The sequence below is a fragment of the Delphinus delphis genome, chromosome 7 (genome assembly GCF_949987515.2).
Source record: "Delphinus delphis chromosome 7, mDelDel1.2, whole genome shotgun sequence".
In the NCBI taxonomy this organism is placed as follows: Eukaryota; Metazoa; Chordata; class Mammalia; order Artiodactyla; family Delphinidae; genus Delphinus; species Delphinus delphis.
In genome coordinates, this window is record NC_082689.1 from 4,471,517 (window position 1) to 4,496,828 (window position 25,312).

At 45.5% G+C, this 25,312-nt stretch overlaps 1 protein-coding gene across 1 annotated transcript in view; it reads left to right on the top strand.

The window, feature by feature from the left end:
• The window catches only part of IQCA1 (IQ motif containing with AAA domain 1), a 167,562-nt gene that overhangs the window by 37,796 nt on the left and 104,454 nt on the right, over positions 1 to 25,312 (top strand). The window contains exon 7 of the mRNA XM_060015464.1: positions 24,690 to 24,774. Within this exon, the coding sequence (XP_059871447.1) occupies positions 24,690 to 24,774 (85 nt within the window). The remainder of the gene's footprint in view (positions 1 to 24,689; positions 24,775 to 25,312) is intronic.

Genomic DNA, 25,312 nt, shown 5'->3' on the forward strand with positions numbered 1-25,312 from the left:
TTCAAGGGCTTCCCTGGTGGCGCAGTGGTTGAGAGTCTGCCTGCCGATGCAGGGGACACGGGTTCGTGCCCCGGTCCGGGAAGATCCCACATGCCGCAGAGCGGCTGGGCCCGTGAGCCATGGCCGCTGAGCCTGCGCGTCCGGAGCCTGTGCTCCGCAACGGGAGAGGCCACAACAGTGAGAGGCCCGCGTACCGCAAAAAAAAATCTATTTCAAGAGGGGAAGGAAAGAGAGCAGATTGTGTGATCAGTCCCAGGGCCATGGAAGCAGACTCACCACCTGTTTTCTTTGGTGGGTATTGTGCTGTACCATATTAGGTTCAGAGACACTCAGATTCCAACTTTGATGAGCTCGTCAAGACCAGGGAATTTAACTTGTTGGCAATAGAAAACCAAACTCCTTCTCAAAACATTACATTAAAAGATGTTTATGTCTGTGGTAGGCAGCCTCCCAGATGGCCTCTGCTGACCCCACCTCTTCCTCTGGTAATGTCCTCCCTTTGAGTGTGATGTAGACCTAGAACTTCACTTCTAAAGAAAAATATATGGGGAACTTCCCTGGTGGACCCGTGGTTAAGACTCTGTGCTTCCACTGCAGGGGGCACAGGTTCAGTCCCTGGTCGGGGAACTAAGATCCCACATGCTGCGCAGTGCAACCAAAAAAAAAAAAAGAATAAAAAGAACATGGCAGGGGACTTCCCTGGTAGTCCAGTGGTAAAGAATCCACCTTACAATGCAGGGGACGCGAGTTCGATCCCTGGGCAGGGAACTAAGATGCCACATGCCGTGGGGCAACTAAGCACGCATGCCACAACTAATGAGATCACGTGCCTCAACTATAGAGCCCACGCACCCTGGAGCCCTCGCGCCACAACTAGAGAAGAGAAAACCCGCACACCACAACTAGAGAGAAGCCCAAGCACTGCAATGAAAGATCCCTTGTGCTTCAATGAAGATCTTGCGTGCCACAACTAAGACCCGACAGAGCAAAAAATAAATAAAATTAATAAATCTTAAGAAAACAAATACGGCAAAAGAGGTGGGGTGGCACTGCCATCTTGCTTGCCTCTCGCCCCCCTCACTTGCTTTCACCCCTGGCTCTGAGAGGGGTCACCTGCTGCCCAGCAGAGGGGCCCCGTGGAAGGAATGGAGGGAGGTTTCTGGTGACAGCCAGCAAGCAACTTGGGCCTCCTTCCAGCCTGAGAAGAGCTGAATCTTGTCCACAGCCACCCGCGTGAACTGGAAGGGCATTCTCCCCGGGGGGCGGGGGGGGTGGTCAGATGAGGCTGCAGCCCCAGCCAGCACTGTTTGCAGCCTCGTGGGAGACCCCGAGGCAGAGATACCCACCTGAGCCACATCTAGTTCCCTACCTACAGAAACAGTGACACAATAAACATGTGTGGTTTCGGTCACTAAGTGTTGGGGTGACTTAGCATGCAGCAACAGATGTCTAACGTACATCAATTATTTTACAATGATTCAGAAAAACTTGAACAATCATAAGCTTCTCTTGTGTTAATTCTGTATGGGATTCTAACATGCTATCTCCTCAATGATACTTAAATTTTATAACAAAGTTTCTTCAGGAATGTTTGATATAACAGTTACATGCTTTTGATTGGGGAGTTCTGTCCTTTATTATATAAATAGGGCTTTCAAATAGTTATGGGTTTTTTTTTGTTGTTGTTGTTTTTTTTTGCGGTACACGGGCCTCTCAGTGTTGTGGCCTCTCCCGTTGCGCAGCACAGGCTCCGGACACGCAGGCCCAGCGGCCATGGTTCACGGGCCCAGCTGCTCCGCGGCATGTGGGATCCTCCCGGACCGGGGCACGAACCTGCGTCCCCTGCATCGTCAGGCGGACTCTCAACCACTGCGCCACCAGGGAAGCCCATAGTTATGGTTTTTTAAAATTCAAAATCGATTAATTTTGTGAGCTTTTCTCTTTATATTGTATTTATCAGGGATATTTTATTGCCAAACGGGATATTTTAAATGAAAGGAATATTTTTAAATGAAAAATTTGACACTGTATTAATTCTATACTGATAACTGATAATAATAAAGAGATAGAGAAAAGATGCTGATAGGGAGGGAGATATTTACATACGCATATATCCCCTCTTCACTTTATCAGCTTCCTCCTTACTTTTTTTTTTTTTTTTTTTTTGCGGTACGCGGGCCTCTCACTGCTGTGGCCTCTCTCGTTGCGGAGCACAGGCTCTGGACGCGCAGGCTCAGCGGCCATGGCTCACGGGCCCAGCCGCTCCACGGCACGTGGGATCTTCCCGGACCGGATCACGAACCCGTGTCCCCTGCATCGGCAGGCGGACTCTCAACCACCACGCCACCAGGGAAGCCCCCTCCTTACTTTTAATTCTGGTGATGGCTTCATGGAGACATAAGATATACATATACATGTGTGTCTGTGTGTGTGTGTGTATATATATGTATATATATATATATATATATATATATATATATAGGCAGATAGATATCTCAAACTTATCAGATTGTACACTTGAATATGAACAGTTTATTATATATTACACATCCATAAAGCTGTTAGAAATAGATCAAAGATATATCAACAAAGATGTTAGTGTTTCAGTTTTTTAAAATAGCATGTTTTTTTGTTATTCAAACACCAAAACCCAGTATTCCAATCACTAGCCTTGTTCTCAGACTACCCCGCTACCCCCCTGCCAAACTCCCACTCACAGTATAAGAAAAACTTAATCGGTAACAATTGTAGGTAACAATCTCTTCTGGCTTAAATAGCCTCTTTAAGGTTGACTGTCTATTTTGAGTAAATGTGCAGTCACTTCAGATGCCTCCCTATCACGAATGTCCCTGTTTTTCTTCCCTTTGTGGCAGCTGACTGCAAAGGGAAGTTACCAACCTTCACAGCATCGGCTGGGGGCCAGCAGAGTGAACAGCATCTGGGCTCGGGCTATGTCAGCGCCCTGGCTGGTTTCCACAGGCGGGTGGTGTAGCCATCTGGTCCACGAGGAGAGACCAGTCCACCTGGTCTCTGGGGACCTCCTCCTGTGGCCTGTGGTTTCTGCCACGTGCCCTCACTCACTGGACAGCTGCAATTCAGACCTCTCACTTCCTGAACAGGCCTCATCCCGCTGGATGCTGGTTCCTTCAGGACACCCACACTCCCCAGGAGCGTACAGGGTGCCCTTCTCAGGCCTTGGGGGACGGGCGGGATCTCTCAGACCTTCCAGCAGCAGGTCCCCTCCTCCTGGCTCCGTCCAACCCCATCATATGCTGCACACCCAGGAAGACAAGCACTGCCCAGATGGTCCCTGATGCTCTTCAGCCACTCCACGGTCTCTGCTGGGATCTCAGCACTCATCCCCTCCTTGGCTGAGTCCTCTGGAGGATGGGGCCCAAGACGCAGATGGTGTCCCCACTTGTCCACCTTCTCCTCCCTTCCCCCACCACTCTGCCTCACCAACTTCTTGTTCAAATCCATCCTCTATATGAAACCCTCCCTGAGTGCTTCCCTACAGTTCCTCTCCATCTCCTCCTTGAGCTCTGCCCGCATCTTCCCCTTCCCGCTCCAGGCGATCTGCATAATCACAGAAACTGGAGCCTTGCTTCCTGAGAAATAGCTGTGCAGCCTTGGGCCAGTCGCTTAACCTCTCTGTGCTGTCAGTCTCCTCATCTGTGATATGAGAACAAGACTCAAACCTATTTTGTGGGGTTGTTAAGATAGGGGAGACTTTGACCCCAGTATGCAGACCATTATTATTCCTACCGTATTGTACACATCTGCTCATTCATATGCCCCTCCCCCAGATAAATGGCAAACCCTGTGAGGACAGTGCCTCGTGCTGAGGAGAGAGTGGTGGATACAGTCCCCATCCAAGCAGTGGGTAGTGCAAGCCAGCAGTATTGTCCTTTTCCTTTCTTATCTAATTACATAATTGTGTCTGGAGGAAATATACTCAGGATGATTTTGTGCAATCGTGGAACTTTAAGCAGAAAGGCATTGTTTCAAAAGAACTGTCTTCTGATTTTATCACCTTGGTTTATAATTGAAACCTTCATTTTCATAGTTAATGAAGACGATATGCCCTGTGTTCATGAACTTTCCTTATCAGCAACTTTCCTCCCTTTTCTCAGGACATCAGAGAACAGATGCCCACAACCATGTTTTCTACAAATGAAATAATTCTTTAATTTTAGATAGACTTTTATAATCCAATTTATTGTTAGGTGATATAACCAAGTTGAAAGCACTATGTACAATTATAACTCCAAATAAGCTAAAATATATAAAATATATGTATACACACATATACAAAGATATATTCACACATGTATTTAGTTTATTAAATATATGTTTGCATATGGATGGGAAATTTCTGGAAGGATACACTAGAAACTTTATTAGCATGGCCACCTCTGGGGACAAGAGTAGTGATGTTACTTTTATCTCATATTCTCCTGTACGCTTAGAAGTCTTTCTTTCAATAAGTATTATTTTTATAATGAAAAAGCCTAGTTAAAACTATATTAGAAGTAAAAGAAAGGCAAGAAGTTAATTTGGGATGATCCAAAATAAACATTTGAAATGTTAAAACACCCTAATTTTTTAAAAAGTATATTGATGCAATACCTGCAGAACACTCCTGGAAATTCTTTTGATGAAAGAATAGGGCGCCTTGAGCTTGGCAGTAACTGTGAGTTGCTCCCCCGTCTGAGGTGCTGGGAGGGTCATGGGAGACTCCTGATGGCCTCCTGGGAGCAGCCCCTCCCATTGGCTCTGGGCTTTCTTTGAAGACCCAGCCCTCCCGGCCAGTCCCCTTGAGGACATTCCATCCTGCTGTTACTGACCTGACAGTTTGGAGGCTGAGTTAGAGCAGCTCCCATGGGTATCTGTGTGTAATTCACAGAGACGTAAAGATCCCTCCTTTTGAAGTAATGTAAGGTCGAGGGCGGATTTATTTTCATAATTGGATTACATTTATCTGATTGACTTTGATAAAATCCCTTTCCTTGCTTTTTTAAATCAAAGACAAATAAAAAGCAAATATTGTCTTTTGAAACATGAAACGTGATCAGTCTTCAGGATAAATTCCAACAGGACATACAGTGACAACTAAAAAATGACTAGAAGTTACAAATATAAACTCCCACAATTTTGAATACTAATTCTTAGCTGATTTAATCAATACTTGTAGTTGCCAAAAGTTGCCCAGTATTTTATCAAATACTAGGATTTGTGGTTCAAGTTGATTTTTAAATTATTTTAAAGGAAATCTTTTTTTTCCAGTGTTAAAACTAATACATGCTCATTGTAGAAAATTTACAAGACAGTTTAAAAAAGAAAATTTAAATTGTCTATAATTTTAGTAGACAGAGATAGCTACTATAAAAATTTTTGGTAAATTGCTTTCCAGTATTTTTCTCTCGTGTATATTTTAACTACAGTTTTATGAATCCTTTTACTAATTTTTAAAAATTTAACACTGGGTTTCCCTACGTCCTTAAAATATTTTGCAAAAAGATGTCTTTCATGATTGCTTAACGTTCTGTTGGATGGATGGACTGGCTAATGAATCAATGATGATCTTTTTAATATTTTGTCAAATTGATAAGAGAACAGTGCTGTCCCTTAATTTGCATTCATTTTATTATTTGGAGGGGTTGAAAAATCTTTTGGACTTTTTGTCAATAGCATTTCTTCTGTGAACTGCCCCGTCATTTATATGCTTCCCTTTGTGATGTCTTTTTTCTTAAGTGACCTCTAAAATGTAGTATATATATAAAGTAGTTTAACCCTTGCATTAATTTGCAATTACTGCTGTAAGGCATGACCACAAACTTGGTGGCCTAAACCAATAGAATTTTATTTTCTTCCAGTTCTGGAAGTCAGGAGTCTGAAATCATGGACTCGGCAGGACTGTGCTCCCTCTGAAAGCTCTAGGGGAGAGTCGGTTCCTCACATCTTCCACTTCTGGAGGCTGCTGACACTCCTTGGCTCGTGGTTGCATCACTCCCATCTCTGCTTCGTGGTCACTTGCCTCCTTCTCTTCTAATCTCTCTCTGTTCTTCTCTTATAAGACACTTAGGATTTCATTTAGGGCCCACCAGGATAATCTTATCCCAAGATTCTTAATCACATCTCAAATATTGATATCTTTGTTCTTATGAATAACATTCAGAGACTCCAGGAATTAGGACCCAGTATCTTTGGTGGCTGTTATTCAGCCTACCACAATCCCCGGCAACCCCATGAGATAAGTACTCTTCTTTCTTTCATTCGCTGGCAGCATTCCTAACGAAGGACAAAACGAGAAGTTCGTAGTCCTCTCGGTCAGCACTGTCCAATAGGACTTTCTGCAGTGGTGGAATTGGTCTGATGTGTTCTGTCCACTCCAGTAGCCACCAGCCACATACAGCTATTGAGCACTTGAAAGACGGTAGGGTGACAGAGGAGCTGAATTTTTAATTTAATTTAATTTTAATTCATTCAAATTTAAGCTTAGATAACCATGTGTCATTAGGGGCTACCATATTGGATGGCACAGTCGTGGGGATACTTGTTTCCAGAAACTCTCTTGCTATCATTAGTATTTCTTTTGGCTTGGGACCTGTCATAAACCGTCATCTAAGTGTTACGATCCACGGATGAGCTTCATTTTGAAGTATCATAAAGTAACCTCATCCAACCCCTTAGGGTGATAAAAGGAGAACCTTGAAGTCCGTGGGACTGTGGGCTCTTGTCCGTGCAACAGCCTCTTCCTCCATTTCCCTCACGAGCATCAGAGGCACCTGAGTAGCTGTCAGCTCCGAAAACCGGGCCAAATCGAGGCCTTTGTCTCTTTGCAATTGGTCCTGTGTGGACCACTTCTCCCCACCTGCATTTTTTAACTGAGTTTGTTGAAACTATGCCCGGCATCCAGCTCACCTTCAATCTAGAGAGAAGTAAGACCCTCAAATGGGGTGACAGCCCTGGGACTGGCCCTGTGGCAGTTCTCCTGGGGTTTTAGCAGGTTCCTTTTAATCTTGAGGAATCTGGAAGTGGTAGTAAATTACATAGCCTTATTCCATTTTTTAAGCCAACACACAGTCAGTCAGAGGTGATGGCTAAGAGGAAGGGCTCTGGGGGCTTTGGGATGCTGTTGGTCCTCAGCAGGGTGAGCCTAACTGCGAAATAAAATGCCTTTTAATCTTATGATGTGATGGCATCTATCATGCTCTCTATAATAAACAAATACATTACAAATCACACACGCACACACAGGAGGAGTGGTCTGAGAGCCAAGCTGCCTGGGTTCAAGTCCCGGCTCTAGCACTTACAGACTGTGTGTCCTTGAACCAGTTGCTTAACCTCTCTGTGCCTCCATTTTCTCAACTTAAAATGAGGATATTGACAGTATCGACCCCATGGATAGGATAACAGAGAATAATACATATAAAGCCCTTAGAGCAACGTGTGGCATATGATACAGCCTCAAATTATTTTAAACGTACAGGAAGGCCGGTACATTCTCAGACACACAGTTTGCAGTTTGGAAGAGTTGCCGTAGCCATAGTGCCCTGCGTTTTCCCTCCTGGGTCTGGAGCCTTTATATTCGCCGCTGTAAGCATCTTTTCAAGTGCTGCCTCCTGATCTGCAGGAGAGACTGGCTGGGGATGGAGGCGGGGGAGGAAGGGCTGCCAGTGCTGGGGGTGGGGATAAACTGAGGGATAATAACAGGGTAGGCGGACAAAAATTAGACGGGGTGGAATGTGCTCTCAGTCCCCAGGGCGGGGGAGCCAGGACGTGACATGTCTACAGATCACCAGCAGACGTACATCCTTCCTGGAAGAGGCCTTGGAATGCTTTGTTAATTTTTTGATTAAAAAAATTAAGATATAATTTAAATGCGGTAAAGTTCACCCTTTTGTGTACAGTTCTGCAGGTCAAGCTTTGTCATTTTAAGATATGTGGACCTGGAGAGACCTGCAGATTTGTCTCTCGCCCGCACAGTTTATGCCAATCTAGGGCTCCAGGAGTTTACGCTGGAGGGGGCTCAAGAATTATCTGCAAGTGGAGAGGATGGTGCACTCACCACCCAGGAGAACTCCCAGACACGTGCAGAAATTTGCTGAGGATGGGGACGTGTTTGGAGCGAGGCGGAACGACGGAGTTTCCTATCAGCCTGGAAAAGTGTATGTCTCTTTTGGAAAAGACTTTCAGACCTCTCCCATCCAGCCTCCAATGCTGTCCCCCTGCCAGGACCTCCCGGGCCTGCACCGGCTTCCATCCCTGTTCACTCCTTCTGAACTTGCGTACCTGTCTACTGCTCCTCCAAGAGGGACCTCGCCAGGCGCTTCCCACGGATGCTCTTCTGGGATCCCGAGGCTTAGAAAGGCTGAGTGCCTTACTCGGGGTTCATGGCTCGTGAGAGGCCATTCATACTCCAGTCTCTTGATTCCAAAAGCGATGATGCTCCCCCAACGGCAAATGTGTCTCCTTGTTCTGAGCATTCGAGCAACGGAAGGCTTGTCCTGTGTGTCTTGGGCTCCGTGGTCATTTCATAGGAAAAGGTGGCCGTTGCCCAAGGCCGTGTTGCTCACTAGGTACCACCCGGAAACCAGGAGCTCTCCTTGTTCCTGACTCCTTCTCTGTCCCTGCTTCAAAGCCTCTTCCCGCAGAGTGAGGTGATGGTCTGTGTAGGTAAGAGGGAGAAAGACAGAGGAATCGTGGGATTTGAGAAAACTGGCTGATTCCAGTTATTTTACGGGTGACAAAAGGGACCCAGAGGGGTCAGGTAACTTGGCTAAAAACTTGGGTCGCTACGGGCAGAACTAAAACCAGGGTGAGCAGAGCAATGAAGCCTGATTATTGTGTAAAACGAGATGGGTTCTCAGGGAAAGGTTCAGAATTGTTCCGAGGACTTTTAAGGACATCGGAAAGAAACCACTAGAATGTTCACAATAGGTATCTTCCCGGGACTGGGACCACGGCTCTGTTGGTTCTTTTCCTTCGTATTCCAAATTTTCTACATTGAGCATGAGTTACTTTCAGAAAGAAAAAAGAAATTTCAGGAGGACAGTGGGAAAGGGATGGCCAGAGGAGGTGATTAGGGGTCGTTATTTTGAATTCCTTGCGTAATGATATTTTCAGTGAATTCTCAAAAGCAGCTGTGGTCTGTGGAGGAGATGTGAACACATGTGGATTACTCCTGTGAGAAGGTGAATAGCTTTTTTTTTCTCTGCCGTTCGCTTTGGTGGAAAATATATTAGGTTGAATGGAAGACATAAGAAGAGGTGGGTGAGAAATCAAGGTTATTCACAGAGGCCTTGGGGACAGGTGCACACCTGCGTGAAATCACGTATTTTGCTGTCAGTCGTCACAGTAAATCAGACTAAGAACACCCAGCAGCTACAGGCTCTCTGGGCTTATCCAGGCACCAAGTCATGATGAAAGACAGGCCCTGAGGCTCTTTTGCAAATGCAGCAGCCAGACTCTCTCTCTATGGTCCACGGTCATACCCCTGGCTCCCAAGGTCCCCCCACCGCCACTGAGCCTCTGTCTTTCCCTCTAGATTGCAAGCCTTTGCGGGGGCAGGGCAGCAATGTCCTCTTTGGTTTTCTTCAAACCCAGCACAGTGCCTGAGATTCAGCAGATGTAACGCGTGTGCTGAGCTGAGCTGCGGTCACGGGCAGAGAAGAGCTGAAGGTCCAGCGAGATACTGTAATTAACGTTGGGCCAGATCGCAGTGCCTCTCACGCTGCTGCATGCTTCAAAAGCTGCTGGACAGCCCGTCAAAACGGGTTTTACCCCCCACCCCCGAAGTTCTGATTCAGTAGACCTTGGGCGGGAACTAAGAGTCTGCATTTCTTTTTCTGTATAATTACTTCCCATTCTTTTTTGTTTGTTTGCGGTACGTGGGCCTCTCACTGCTGTGGCCCCTCCCGTTGCGGAGCACAGGCTCCGGACGCGCAGGCTCAGCGGCCATGGCTCACGGGCCCAGCCACTCCGCGGCATGTGGGATCTTCCCAGACCCGGGCACGAACCCGCGTCCCCTGCATCGGCAGGCGGACTCTCAACCACTGCGCCACCAGGGAAGCCCACTTCCCATTCTTTTACTGATTTATTATTGTGCGTGTGATAAGAACACTTAACATAAGATCTACCCTCCTAGCAAACGTTTAAGTGTGCAGTGCAGTATTGTTAACTATAGGCTCTATGCTATACAGTAGATCTCTAGAACTTACCCATCTTGTATAACAGAAAGGTTGCATCATTTGACTAATACCTTCCTGGTTCCCCCTCCCCCCAGCCCCTGGCAACCACTGTTCTACTCTCTGCTTCTCTGAATTGGACTATTTTAGATTTCTCATATAAGCAACATCATGTAGTATTTGTCCTTCTGTGTGTGACTCACTTCACTTAGCACAGTGTCCTCAAGATTCATCCATGTTGTCACCTATGGCAGGATCTCCTTCTTTTTATGGCTGGATAATACCCCATCGCATGTATGTACCACATTTTCCTTATCCCTATATGTGTTGATGGACTTTTGGGTTGTCTCCATATCTTGGCTCTCGTGAATAACGCTGCAGTGAACAAGGATGTGTGCAAAGAGAAAAACGTTTCCTCCTGTGTGTGTCTCCTTTACTCACCCACATCCGCGCTGTCTTCTGACACCACGTGGGGGTGTCCACACATCAAGCAACTCTCTGCAACATCAGCTACGTGTCCTACAATTCAGTGGAGTTCTGACACTCCCTGGAGAGAGCCTCAGACCCCCCAAGTTAAGGGCTCAGTCCCACAAAACTGCTTCCCCCAACATCAGATGTCAGTGTCAAATCCCAGGTTGTCACCTGTGCTGCTGACCAATCGGCTATAAATCGGGGTTCCCACGACTCCCCGCTTGGGTTCCATAATTTGCCAAAATAGCTTATAGAACGCAGGGAGACACTTACTTACATTTACTTTTTGATTATAAAGGGAAATGGTAAAGGATACAGTTGGACATCCAGATAGAAGAGACGCACAGGGCAAGGTGTTGCGGGGAGGGGCACGGAGCTCCCATGCTCCAGGCAGCACCCTCCCAGCTCCGCCACGTGTTCACCGACCCAGAAGGTCTCTGAACCCCATATACTTCGGGAAATTTTATGGAGGCTTCATCACGTAGGCGTGATCCATCATAAACTCAATTTTCATTCCTCCGCCCTTCCTGGACAGTAGAGGGTGGGGCTAAATGTCTCAGCTTCTAATCGTGGCTTGTCCCCGCCCCAGGAGCCCACCCAGCATCTCCTCGTTAGAACAGAACGCTCTCCGCTCACGGAAATGCCAAGGGATGTAGGAGCTCTGTGCCAGCAGCCGGAGGCAGAGACCAATCGATACCTCTTCTGTTATTTCACAGTGGACGTGTAACTCTTTTTTTTTTTTTTTCAAATTTTTGTATTGAGATATATTCGATAGACAGAAGACGTGTAACTCTTTGCGATCCCAATTTCATTTCCTTTGGATATATACCCAGAAGTGGGATTGCTGGATCACATGGTAACTCTATTTTTAATTTTTTAAGGAACCTCTCATACTGTTTTCCATAATGACTGAACCAATGTACATTCTCACCAACAGTGTTCAAGGGTTCCCTTTTCTCCACATTCTCCTCAACACTTATCTTTCCTCTTCTGATAACAGCCATCCTCACAGATGTGAGGTGACATTTCATTGTTATCTCAATGTACATTTCCCTGATGATTAGTGATGTTGAGCATCTTTTCATGTACCTGTTGGCCATTTGTATGTCTTCTTTGAGAAATATTTATTCACTTCCTTTGCCCATTTTTAAGCCAGGTTATTTGGGGGTCTTCTGCTATCGAGTTGTAGGAGATCTTTATATATTTTGGATATTAGTCCCTTATCACATGAATGCTTTGTGAATCCTTTCTCCCATTCTGTAGGCCGCCTTTTCGTTTTGTTGATGGTTTCCTTTGCTGCACACCAGTTTTTAGTTTGCTGTGCTTCCACCTGTCTATTTTTGCCTTGGTTACCTGTGTCTTTGGTGTCGAATCTCTAACACGCTCCTGGGAGATGCTCAGAGTCCTGGTCCTGAGATTATACTTTGAGTAGGCTTGGGCTAGAGGCACTGCCACCCTCTGCACACCTTCCAGGGAGGTGGGAAAGTGTAGGAAATCGCCTTCAGGAGTGTCAGAAAACCACTGAAAAAATTAAAACCAGTATTATCCTGGGAATGTGAAAGCCCCGAAATCTACTGACTCTCTGCTAAAGTCACTGGAAGCCGCCTCCGTCATAGGTACTTCATACATCGCAAGGCAGGACAAACTGTTCTTTGGACATGGAGCCTTTGGGTTTGTTTCAACAGGCTCTTAAATTTTGTGTCGTGTGGTGACATATGTCGATACACGTGTTGCTTCAGACAGAAATGATCATGCCTTTATGTTTCATAAATAGGTGCTGGTCACTCGATAGAACTAAGGTCAGAGGATCTTCAGAATTAACCTTTATACTCAAAAGCTTCTCTTTTCTGTAATTCACTCTGTTGCTGTTTATGAAAGATTAATTTTGAAAGTAACGCATAGGCAATGAGTTTAAAATGTAAACATCTGTAAAGTTTCGTTTCCTAAACTTTCTGGACTCTTGAGTTAGGAAGGGCAGTGACTCACTCCTTTAAATGAGGAAAAGTCTATGGATGAATGATGTCTGGGCTTTAGAACTATAGGTGCATGAACAGAAATGGACGGCCGTCTATTTAAATGGAAAATTCTCTCCATTCCTTCCTAAAGTGATTTGTTCTTGCTTGGGTATGAATTTGTCTATACAGATAAATATTTCAGACAAAAGGTGAAAATAAAGCATATGTAACATTTTCTCAACAAAAGAGTAACCAAAGTCTAAATAATCAATGACGTCATCTGTAGTATATTGTTCCTTTTAATAAAATAAAGTGAGCGCAGTGCAGGGAGGTTCCTGTAGGATTCAAGCATGAGCAACGATAATACTTTGGAATCAAGAAGGAAGCTTCTGGGCTTCCCTGGTGGCGCAGTGGTTGGGAGTCCGCCTGCCGATGCAGGGGACGCGGGTTCGTGTCCCGGTCCAGAAAGATCCCACGTGCCGCGGAGCGGCTGGGCCCGTGAGCCATGGCCGCTGAGCCTGCGCGTCCGGAGCCTGTGCTCCGCAGTGGGAGAGACCACAGCAGTGAGAGGCCCGCGTACCACAAAAAAAAAAAAAGAAAAAGAAGGAAGCTTCTTTCTGGAGTAGCAACTGCTAATCATAGCCCACTAATAAGTAGAACCATCAATGAATAAATCAGATTTTGTAATGTGCCACTGAGAAATCGCCTTGCTTTGCACACGCCTTTTTCCACCTCTGCTTTGAGAGATGGCAAACCCCTCAGTTTCCCAACGAAGGCCATGGTAATTAAGTCCATGTGTAGCCAATTGCCTTTATTGAGTGTAAGTGAATTTATAGGCAGCAAGTGACACTTTTGGAGGCTTCTGTGCGGTGGCACAAGCTGCTTTCTTTAGAACGCAGGAGAAATTTATGAGCCTGCTGACATTAAGGGAGGTAGTTGGATGACTTGGGGGGGACTGGCCGGAAACCCCTCCATCCATATATTTTTCATACTTGGTGAAACACAGATAAATCTCTGCCCTGGGCATCTGAAACGGTGGGACCGTTGACGCTCAGTGTCAGAGCTCAGGGGAAAAATTTATCATTTTAGTAGTTCTGCTTTCTAAATCACTGCAGACTCTAGAGCTGGTCCTTTTCACGTTTGTGAAAGAATTCTTGACAATATGCATAAATTTTTAATCAGCTCTAACTTTACCAGATGTTCTGTGCCTCACGTTTGCTAACTGAAACATAGAAGGCATGGGTGTTTTTCTCCTCAGGCTCCCTTGAATAAAAGAATATAAAGGCAGGTAGGTCTGTTGAAGGTGATTTTTATAAGAAAGTAACATTGATCATTGAATATTCTGTAAGAAATTAACATTGCCCTTCCCCCATTAACACTGTCATATATGAATTATAGCTTCTAGAGCTGAAAGGAACTTTAGAAATTGTCTGATAGACACACATTACTTACTTTTTAATAACGAATGAATAAACCTAGTTCAACAGCATCATTTGGAGGAGAGGGAAACCTACCAGCCTCCCACAGTGATGGAGCGATTTGCTCAAATCACACCTCTGATTAGTGGGAGCAGCCCACTTTATTTTTATTTTTATTTTTTTATTTTTTTGATGTGGACCATTTTTAAAGTCTTTATTGAATTTGTTACAGTATTGCTTCTGTTTCATGTTTTGGGGGTTTTTTGTGTTTTTTTTTTTCTTGGCCGCGAGGCATGTGGGATCCTAGCTCCTGACCAGGGACCAAAGCCACACACCCTGCATTGGAAGGCAGAGACTTAACCACTGGACCACCAGGGAAGTTCCTACAGCTTTATTATTGGAACCTAAACCACCCGTGTGCCTTCCTTGGCCGTCAGCGCAGCTCTGCCTGTGTAAAGTGCCCGGCCGGGGAGCGGAGCCTGCAGGTTCTCGACTTGCTCCAAGCTTGGTTCTGCTGGGGCAGCCGGTGAAACTTGCTAAGCTTCAGTTTTCTCATCTGAAAAACGTTGATGGCAAAAATACCACCCACCTCACAGGGCTGTTGGGAGGATTAAAGGAGACCATGATCTCAAGTTCTGAGCGCACAGTGCTTAAAAAGGAATATGTTACCATGGAAGATTCTTTGCAAATCATTTCAGCGCGGTCACTAGATCAGGTTATCCAGAAGTAACATTGCTTTTTTTGTTGTTTGTTTTTTGCGGCACGCGGGCCTCTCCCTGTTGTGGCCTCTCCCGTTGCGGAGCGCAGGCTCCGGACGCGCAGGCTCAGCGGCCATGGCTCAGGGGCCCAGCCGCTCCGCGGCACGTGGGACCTTCCCGGACCGGGGCACGAACCCGTGCCCCCTGCATCGGCAGGCGGACTCTCAACCACTGCGCCACCAGGGAAGCCCTACTGCATTTTAAATAAAGATACAGGGTCATCTCCTTCAAGCCATTCAGTTTATAGGAGAGAGCCAGCAGCCAATGTAGAGCGGAATCTGCCCAGTGGGGTCCTAGGACCTCGGCCTTTCCAGCTGGACAGGCCACTTGACCTGAAGGAGCCGCTGCCGCTCGTGAAATCATCAACTTTGCCCAGCAAATCCCATCTTGAGGCTGATTTTGGTCACGTGATATAAATGACAGTCCAGTAACCTGAAAAGAGAGGAGAGAAATCCTCGGACACAAAATATACCCAAATGTGTTGCTGGTCCTCCTCTTAACAGCCAGAGGTCCAGGGCCTAGACCTTGCCTCCCTCTGTTCCCTGTCCCTCCTGGTGTCCATGGTAACCTCACCCAGGCTCACAGTGTTCCACTCCATCCCTGTTTGGTTGACTCCCACATGCGAGTCCCCAGCCCGGAGCGCTCGCTCTCCTAAACTCTAGATGTGGGGATCCCACTGCCTACTCAGTATCCCCACAGAGATGCACCTGGTGGGGGGGGGGGGGCGGCATCTCAGGCTCCACACATCCAGAAGTGCACTGGCATCTTATCCTCCCAAAGCTTCCCCACACAGCCTCCCACCCCAGCAGATGTGAACCCACCCGTCCAGTCTCTTACCGTCACCCCGACTCTTCATCTTCTCTCAGCCCAGCCTGCAGTCGGCCAGAAAATCCCATTGGCTCTACCTTCCAAATATGCCCCAGGCCCACCGACCTCTCAGGCCTCTGACTTCACCACCACCTGGGGTCTGAGCTGCATCAACCCCAGCCTGATGAACCCACCTCCGCGCAACCACCCGGGCTCCCTGAAATCTGTTTTCAGGATGAGGACAGTGTATTCACCACCTATAGCTGCATACATAACAGTTATCACTCAGACTTGCAAACTTAGTGACTGAAAAACCACACCCACTGCAGCTCCCACGGTCTCTGTGGGTCAGGAGTCTGGGCTTAGCTGCATCCTCTGCTCAGGGTCTCACAAGGCTGTGGTCAAGGTCTCACCTGTTTCCATGCTCTCCTGGCTGTGGGCCTCGGTTCTTTGCGGTTGGCTGGAGGCCGCCCCCGGCCCCCTGCCAGGTGGGCCTCTCACCATGGTAGCTTGCTTCACCAAAGCCAGCAAGAGAGAGTCTGGGAGAGAGGTGGGAATTACGGCCGTGGAGAGCCATCGGGGAAGTGATATCCTGTCCTCATGCTTCCTGTGTTCTGCTGGCTACAAGCCAGTCCTGGGTCCCAGCCCCACTCAAAAGGAAGGAGAGACACAAAGGTGTGGACACCAAGACACAGAGAACTCAGGAGATGCCTCAGAGTCTGTGGACACAGAGAGGAAGACTCATCCTTCAGAAACCTAAGGCAGGTCTTGACCCTGCCTTAAAAAGTGGCTCCCTTTCCTCTCCAGAAAGGCAAGTTCGGGCTCGGTGTCCTGCGGCCACTGACAATCCTGGCTTTTCTTGGGGCAGCCCAGGGCACCTCCTTCTTGGAGGATCGCCGTGACCAGGCCCCAGGAGCCGCCTCCACAGGGATTCTAGTGCCTGGGAGATATGCTTCCACAGTTTCTGCTCCCAAAACTGTCCCCAGTGCATGTTTTGTTGTTTCCTCTGATGAAATCTGGGAGAAGGGAAATTAGAGGCTTCCACTTATGTTGCTGAATCCTCATTCTGCAGGATAGAAAATTATGTGTCATGATTATTTTTCTTGATTCATTTACAACTTGTTTGTGTTTTGATTTTTCTGACTCACGTGTTCTTTCAGTTAGGACTTCTAGGTTTCCAAGTCATTCAGAGTTAGACACACGTGTTTATTCCTAGGAATAAAAATGGTTCAGTGGTAGGAGAATGCAAGACTACGTGCATCAGGAAAAACAATATTATCATTCCAGGTCATGCAAAAAAAATATTTGATGAAATGGAACGCCCACTTCTTATTGTAAAAATTTAAAGACAAGGGTTAATTCTTAGCACAATAAAATGTAAACTGAATAAAACAAGGATGTTTTTAATCTTCTGTTTACTGCTTTTTCCCTGTGCCTAGTCCGGTGTCTGGCACGTAGTTCTAAATGAGTGAACGAATGAATGAAACATCAAGTATTCTTTAAAACAAAAGAGAGCTATACACTTAATGAGGAAACACTGTAGGTCGTCCCACAAAAGGAAGGGAAACTATCGATGACTTTGTCCCCTAATAATTAGTGCCATGCTATAGATTATTATCAATATAATGACATCAAGAGGAAACAATATTTTTTTAAATGTAGCAAAATGTATTTTTTAAAAATCAACCACAGACTAAGTATGAAAGAGAAGTATATGAAAGTTCAAGCAGTCTATAAATGTTAAAAGGAAGAAATTTTAAAAGACTTGAATAAGTGGTGAGACGTGCCATGTTTCTGGTTAAACAGAAAGATGACACGATTGCTCTGGGTAATTTATAGAAAGGACACAATTTCAATTAAAGTCCCAACAGGATTATTTATTGAACTTGAAAACGTAATTATTAAAGTCATTAGGATTAGAATAAGAAAATAAGAACCATAAGGAAGAACAGATGACACTTTATTTTCAAGAATATTATAAAGAAAAATAAGGTATTGATATAAATGCATTACACTAATATAAAAGCACGAGCATAACTCAGGGAAACAAAGTAGAGAGCCCGGGAACTGACAAACATAAATGGAAATAAATAGCATATGATAAATTAAGTTTAAAAAGTAATAAGAATGGAAAAAATATACTTGCAGTAACTAGATTGCCTTAATTGCTAAAGCCAACAAGCAGTAGAAAGCTGAATGGAGAACTTAACTTCCCTAGAGAAAGGTCACAGTTTTCTAACTACGGAAACAAAAATGTTTTCCGCTGGCTGTAAAAATTACAAGGTCTTTATAATAATCAAACCCTAAAATAAGACAAAAAAGGGAGTCAAACAAAAATAAAATTTATTTTTTATTGTACATTATTTTACCTTACCATTTTATTTAATTACAAACATGATTTCTATTTGTCATAGCAAGGAAAGCAATACTGAAGTATGTACAGAAAAAAATGAATGGGCTCCTCCCTCCAGGCCACATCTCTGAGCTAATCCAGGTGGACAGTGTAGGCGTTCCTCCTGCACCTGCAAACATAAACACAGGCAGACAAGGCTCTCCTGTCCCCTTTTCTTTTGATAACCCAGGTCGCTCCCCAGCCCAGTCTTTCCCCTTAATATTCTATCTTTAACATCCCCTCTGTCCACATAGAGCAGACTAGTCTTTATGAGAATTGAATTTATTCATCCACCTAAGTATTTATTAAGTGCTGGTGGTGAAAAGGTAAAGAGGAACAGGTGAAGTCTAGTCCTGATGCTGGATTCCACAGTGGGGCTTTACCATAATTACATAAGCATTCCCCATTGGGTGATTATTTGCAGTTTCTTATTACAGTTTTTTTTTTACAGCTTTTGCTAGTACAAATTGTGCATCACAACATATCTCTGCTTTTACTTCAGTAAGGATTCCCAATAGTGGAATTGTTGGGTTAAAAGTTGTGTACATGTGAAAGGTGTATAACACAAACTTGATAGCTAAAGAATTAAGGAATCCATTGTCTAAGGGTTTATGCAAAGCCAGTAAGTGACTGTGATTAGTAGAGACATCCTGGGCTTCTTTTTTTTTTTTTTTGCGGTACGCGGGCCTCTCACTGTTGTGGCCTCTCCCGTTGCGGAGCACAGGCTCCGGACGCGCAGGCTCAGCGGCCATGGCTCACGGGCCCAGCCGCTCCGCGGCACGTAGGATCTTCCCGGACCGGGGCCTGAACCTGTGTCCCCTACATCGGCAGGCGGACTCTCAACCACTGCGCCACCAGGGAAGCCCCATCGTGGGCTTCTAGGCAGAATCCCAAGGTTAGAATTGAGGCACTTCTGTAAGGAACCGTTTGCCTTTGGAAAAGTTCCTTAAACTCTCGGATTTTCCAACTTCCTCCTTTGCAAAATGGACAAAAGTGCTTATCTCACAGAATTTCTGTAAGGATGAAATGAGAAACAATTTGTGAAAGGCGTGTGTGAAAATGCTTTGTAAACCTGCATGCAACAAACACACAATGATCATTTCTGCTAAATAAGTGGGTCTAAGAGGTAAGGAGACAGTTACACCAATGCACATGCGCATAGCAGGTAGCAAAGTGCCAACCTCAGTAGCAGCTAAAGAAATGCGAATCCAAATTGGGCTTCCATTTTATACCCAAAACCCATAAAGGCATCAGAGGAAGAGGAAAGCCAACGCGTTGGTGTGATAGGTGAAGCAGACTGCAGGGGGCGCTCAGAACTGTCTGGTGGGTTTGTGTTTGAATTCTGTTCTTTCCAGGAAACAACCAGGGCTTTTCTCTGTGTACTTCCATCATGGGCACCCCCTCCCCACCCCCGGCCCCAGAATAATTGGCTGGGACAGGGGGTTGTAGTTATACCGAATTTTAATTCTTCCCATTTAAAATAATGAGCCATCAGCATCCTGCCCAGAGCATCCTGGCTTTCAAGAACAGGTTGCTCCTGTTAGGAGATGCCTGTGAGGTGTGAACTAAGGTCACCTGAATTGATGTGAGTTTTGATGCTTGGAGGGCCAGGCTGGCACCTCAGTGTCTCAGTGCTCTGCCGCAGAGCCCAGGCGCCTGCCTCCAGACGTGAAGCCATTTTTCAGGCACAAAAAGGAAATGGCAACAGCATTGCCTGAGTCACGCAGATGCCGGACAAACGCTACTTGTAGGCTACAAGACGTGCAGGACACATATCATAGCTGCAGGGCCAAAGACAGATTGAAAGCCCAGTCATGGACCCAGGGTTTGGCTGGAGGTTTGGACCAAGGGTTTGGATGGGGATTTGGGGAGGAAATTAGGTGGGAGCAGTTTGGGATCAGACGATGGGATGGCTGGGGATTCAGAGTCATTGCTTTACACACGTGAACCCTGCCTGGATGCTCCTTTAGTGGAGAGATGGTGCAGGTCCCACTTAAGAGCCGTGGCCTTGGAGGCCATTATCCTAGATAACTTTGATCATAAAATGTGGATGGGATGCTTTCTGAGTCAGTAACTAAGATTGGTATCAAGAGAAGAAGCTGGAAGAAATGTCAGATTACTAGAGCTTTCCAACCCTGGAGCAACTGCCCTGTGCCGTCACTTAGAGGGCTAATTCTCTGGTGGGAAGGGGCGCTCGGGGGCTTCTCAGCTTCTTTCCTTTGTAAGTTTCCAGGGGAGATCCAAATTTAGTGGTAGGGAGGTGTGACTCGTTTTTGAAAAATATTCAACAATCTCTAGTTTGTTGATAAATCTAAAGTTTGATAAATAATATATTTCATATTCAGCATTCCTATTCAAATTTTCCTACTTTTTATTTGATTTTTTTATTTTACTTTATTTTATTTTATTTTGTTTTTTAACTGACAAAGCAAAAGACTTTAACGGGAAGGGGTGCCCGGGTGGAGAGCAGCAGGGTAAGGGCACCCGGGAGAACTGCTCTTCCTAAATACTTTTCAGGGAATGGATTTAATGAATACCTGGAAGTTTATCTTTTGGAAATGATACTTAATCCTAATGAAATATTGTTCCAAAAAGTTGAATTCTTGCTTTTAGAAAACATGTCATCCCCATGAGACGTGCCAGCACGTGCTTGGTGGTGACTAAATGGTGACTAGGAGTGCAGAAATATCTGGTAAATCCTGTCTGGTCGAGTTCCAGATCCCTTTCTCAAACTCTGTGATCTTGGGTGGTTTTTCACCTTTCTCGTTTCTCCTGTTCTGTAGATGCGGGTGAAACGTATATAGTGCAGGTGATGTCTCATGCAGCCATGTGCTGAGATCCCTTTTCTGCATCACTTGGTCCATCTGACGGTTTGGATGCCCATTTGAAGAACCTGCTTTGGCCTTGCCTATTGCAGCAATTTGAGGGCAAATGGAAATTTAGTTGGTGGTGCGCGGGGGGAGGGGGTGGCACAGGGGGGAGGACACTAGCACACGCCTGCACGTTAACTTTGAAAATCAGCCGGACGATGAAAGTTCAAAGGTAATCAAATGTCTGTGGAGTTAAGATTCAAGCTATAATTGAGGGAAAGCTGTGATTTAAATAATCACCATGTACCACGTCAGGATCTTTACCATGTAATGATTTTGCAGAGGATTTTGTGTTAACATTTCCTTTAAGTAGAAAAGAATTCCCGCGTCTATGAAAGTACTTTCCAAGCTACAGAGAGAAACTGGGGTAATCATCCAGAAACAACTTAACATCCTCTCTCTTCTCCATCCCAAATGCACATCCCTCAGCAAGACCTTTGGTTGTGAGATAAGAGGGAACCTATTGTATTTGGTCAAACATGTACTTTATGCAAGGTAGTCAGGGAAGGCCTCTGTGATATGATGACATTTGAACAAAACCTTAAAGCCAGTGGGTGTGTGTGTTTTCTCTCTGAACGTGAACATCTCTCTGAGCAGGGAGCATGGGGTGGATGGAGAGCAACTGGAATGATGAGTAGGTGGGGGAAGGCAGGAAGGCAGCAGGGCAGTACCAGGGAAGCCGCAGTAAGTGCAGGAACCGGGTCAGTCACCATCCAAACCAGGAGACTTGTAAGAATGAAAGGGGGTGCTGTTGTTAATTACGTATAACTGGGCCTGTCCCCAGGAAAGCGGGCCATAGGTTAACCTAATTATGTGGGCGTTGGTTTCATTTGGAGGGAGAGTTTTGGCAAACTTGGAGCAGAGAAACGGTACGGCGTGACTTATGTTTTAAAAGCATTTGTTTTGAGTCCTCAAAAACACTCAAGCTTTACAATGAAACAATAACAATTTACAACGGAATTGCTTGTGAAGTTGGTTGTCAAAGAAATAAGGTGGGTGGGTGTGAAGAAGGGAAAGCGCTCTAACTTTTAATTCAGTTGTATTCCTGGTTTTTATCCAAGATCGTGTAGGCTGAACGATGCACACATAAGACAGAACTCGGTCAGGCAAGTTAACAAGGTTTGAGATATGAGTCTCGTAGACAAGCAGGATCTGGGGCCAAATCTAGGCATCAGCCCTGTGGTTGTGGAGTGTAAGCTGCGTGAGGACGAGGTCTGACATCTTCTAACCTTCAGATCACTGTCTTCCATTGCAACATCCAGAATCTAGTTGGTACTAAATAGATGTTTGTTGATTGACTATGTGCATGAATGGATGGACGCCTAGAAGGATGGATGGATGGATGGATGGATGGATGGATGGATGGGTGGATGGATGGATGGATGAGTGCACGAGGCCGCTCAGGTAGCTGCAGTCATGGTAGCTCCGTTGACAGAGTGGCACACATAGTGTGTGACCACCCGACTTCCCCACTGCCGGTGCGTATGTCCATAGAACCGCCCCCCAACCCCAGGCAGTGCACTGTGTTCAGTTCCTTTCAAAGCAGTACTGAGCAGCTGAGTCATGTGCCTGCTGAATGAGCCCATAGGAAAGTTTCAAGAGACAGTGATGTAACTGTCCTAAGATGTTTGAGAAGCAGTCTATGAAAGGGATGGGGCCAACGCCCTGCGGTGGGGACGGTTAGGGAGGTGCTTGCTGCCGACCTCTACCCAAGGCAGTGGCCCCATTTCAGACCCAATTCAGACTCGTCGCAGTTTTCACTGTCATGCACCTGCCTTTCTAAAAAGTTCCTTTAACAATATCCTTGAGGACCCCGTAAACAATAATTGTAAGACTCAACCCTTAAATACATAGCTTTTCAAAATTTACGTGAGGAACCTGGAGGCGAGGTGGCTGCCTTCTGCTGCACCCCGAAGTATGAGGGCCGCTCAGGATGGGCCCCTGCCATCTGTCCAGCTTCAGACTGAACCAGACACTTTTTCTGGAACCTCATTTTTCAGACTCAGGTTTGGGGCAACATTTTCTCAAAAATGAACCAAGCGAGCCTGAAGGAAGACAACTGAGGGCATTTGTCGCTAATAATAAAAGTCAAGCTTTCTAGCGAGAATTACAGTTTTGGAAATCTTGTAGTCACCTCTGTGAGTCTGAGAGCTTCTCATTACTTAGCTTTGGGGTATGAGATTGGTGGCGTCATTAATGAAGGTAATTTTTGGTGCGGTGAAATGTGTAAGCATTGGGAAGTTCCACATAAGTCAATGAATCATTAGCTTTGAAATGACCAAGATGTTACAGAATCATGTTACAAAGTCATTTTGGGGTGAAAGACCTATTCAATGCAGAGGCGCATGGGTTTTGATGTGACACAGGGAAGGGAAAGTTCTTGATATGATTTCAGATTCCACATCACCACCAGCCTTTAGGAAGCTACCACTTGTCGAGTTGTGGTGTAGAGTCAAAGCAGAATGTTCACAGCTATCTAAAAGCCTATTAAAACTCTCCTCTCGGGCTTCCCTGGTGGCGCAGTGGTTGAAAGTCCGCCTGCCGATGCAGGGGACCCGGGTTCGTGCCCCGGTCCGGGAGGATCCCACGTGCCGCGGAGCGGCTGGGCCCGTGAGCCATGGCCGCTGAGCCTGCGCGTCCGGAGCCTGTGCCCCACAACGGGAGAGGCCACAACAGTGAGAGGCCCGTGTACCGCAAAAAAAAAAAAAACTCTCCTCTCTTTTCCAATTACACAGCCATGTGAGGCCAGATTTTCTTTCTATACTTCAACCAAAACAACATATTGTAACAGATTGAATACAGAAGCAGATATAAGCATCCTGCTAGCTTCCATTAAGCCAGAACAGTTACACTGTTCTCACTATTTTTTTTGTTCTGGGAAATACATTCTTCATTAAAAATTTTGTTTATGTGAACACATAACGGGCTTATTATTGTTATTTTTTAATGAAAATGCATATTTTAGAAATGTGTCAGGTTTAATGTTTAATACAGTAAATATCAATAGCTAGAACTCACATAAACAAAAGCTTTTGGGGATCATCAAAAATTATCAAGGGTGTCAAGAGCAACTAAGGCCAGAAGTTTGAGAACCGCTGTTACAGAGTCATCTGGAGCGTGGGCATCTCCTCTAACCCTCAGATTCTCTTCTTTTGTGGATTAATGGAACTAACTTGGTCGTTTTTTCTTTCTATATATGGAATAAATATAACACTCGTATCCAAGTCAGTTTCTCTTGGAAAAATTAACTTCATTTCCCTTCTGAAATCCCTCAACATTAAATTTCAAAGTCTGCATTTTAAAACATAGAAACTATATGGTTACAGGAAAAAATTACTACTTGGAACTCTTAACATACGGGGCCTTGGACTCGCTGAAATCTAAAGCGCGCATGCGTATCTCACGCACTAGTCCTAAATCTGTAATTCGAACAATGCCATGCTTCTGTTTTATGTCAAAATCCTGTGTTTATCCTGAATTTCAAACAGGAAGAAATAGTTTGTGCTTCTGTCTTTTCATTTTTAACACAAGCACAGAGTATCTCAGTAATTAAAAAGAGAAAAAAAAAAGGCAGAAAATTACAATCTGCTTCAAAGAGAGGTGTGTCTGTCTCACAGTCACAACTGCCTTGAGGAAGGAAACCTCTTCCTGAATGTCACCAGGTCCTTCTGCTTCTTAGAGACCGGATGTCTGGCCAGCAACTGGCAGGGGGCCCCTCTCCTAATAACTGTCACTCATTTCAGTGAACCTGACCAGAGCCAGCTAGTGGGGAATGCAGCAGAGAGGGCTGTGCTCATGGATGTTCATTCTGCCTTTTTTCCTCCTCAGGAACTTAACGGGCACATTTCCCAACTACCCTACAGAAGAAGAAGGAGGTTCCGCTATTATTTTTTCCAACAAGACACGACAACAGGTACAAGTATGCGTGAGAAATAAAATGTAAATATATCATAATCGCATTTCTTTAAACTTTAGAGATAATGACTTTTGCAGTGTTATTAGGTCTTGGTTATTTCCCTACAGATGTTTACCTGGAAGTACTTTGGTTGTTTGTCCACTAAGGTGCTTACAAAATTTTTTAGATGAATCCATGCTTTCTCCTGTCTTTGAAAGTGATGTGACATCACAGGAGTCTCATCTTCTTAGTCAGTGATGAGCAGCTCGATTCCAGGAACCCTTTATGTTCTGGTCCCTGCCTGCCTCCCAGTATCATTTCCTGTCCCCGTCACCCCATCTTCACACCGTCAACTCCAGCGGTCCACTTGCTCGTCCTCCTCGCTGCTCACGCTGCTGCCCCTTTAGTGCCTTCGTGCATCTTATGCTCTCCCCTCACTCCAGGATGCCTTCTGCCCTTCCTCCTCTGCTTAGCTCCTGCTTGCCTGTCAAGACTCAGCTCTTTGCCATATTAATGCTCTTCAAGAGAAGCACCCTTGGACCATCTCTGTAGATGT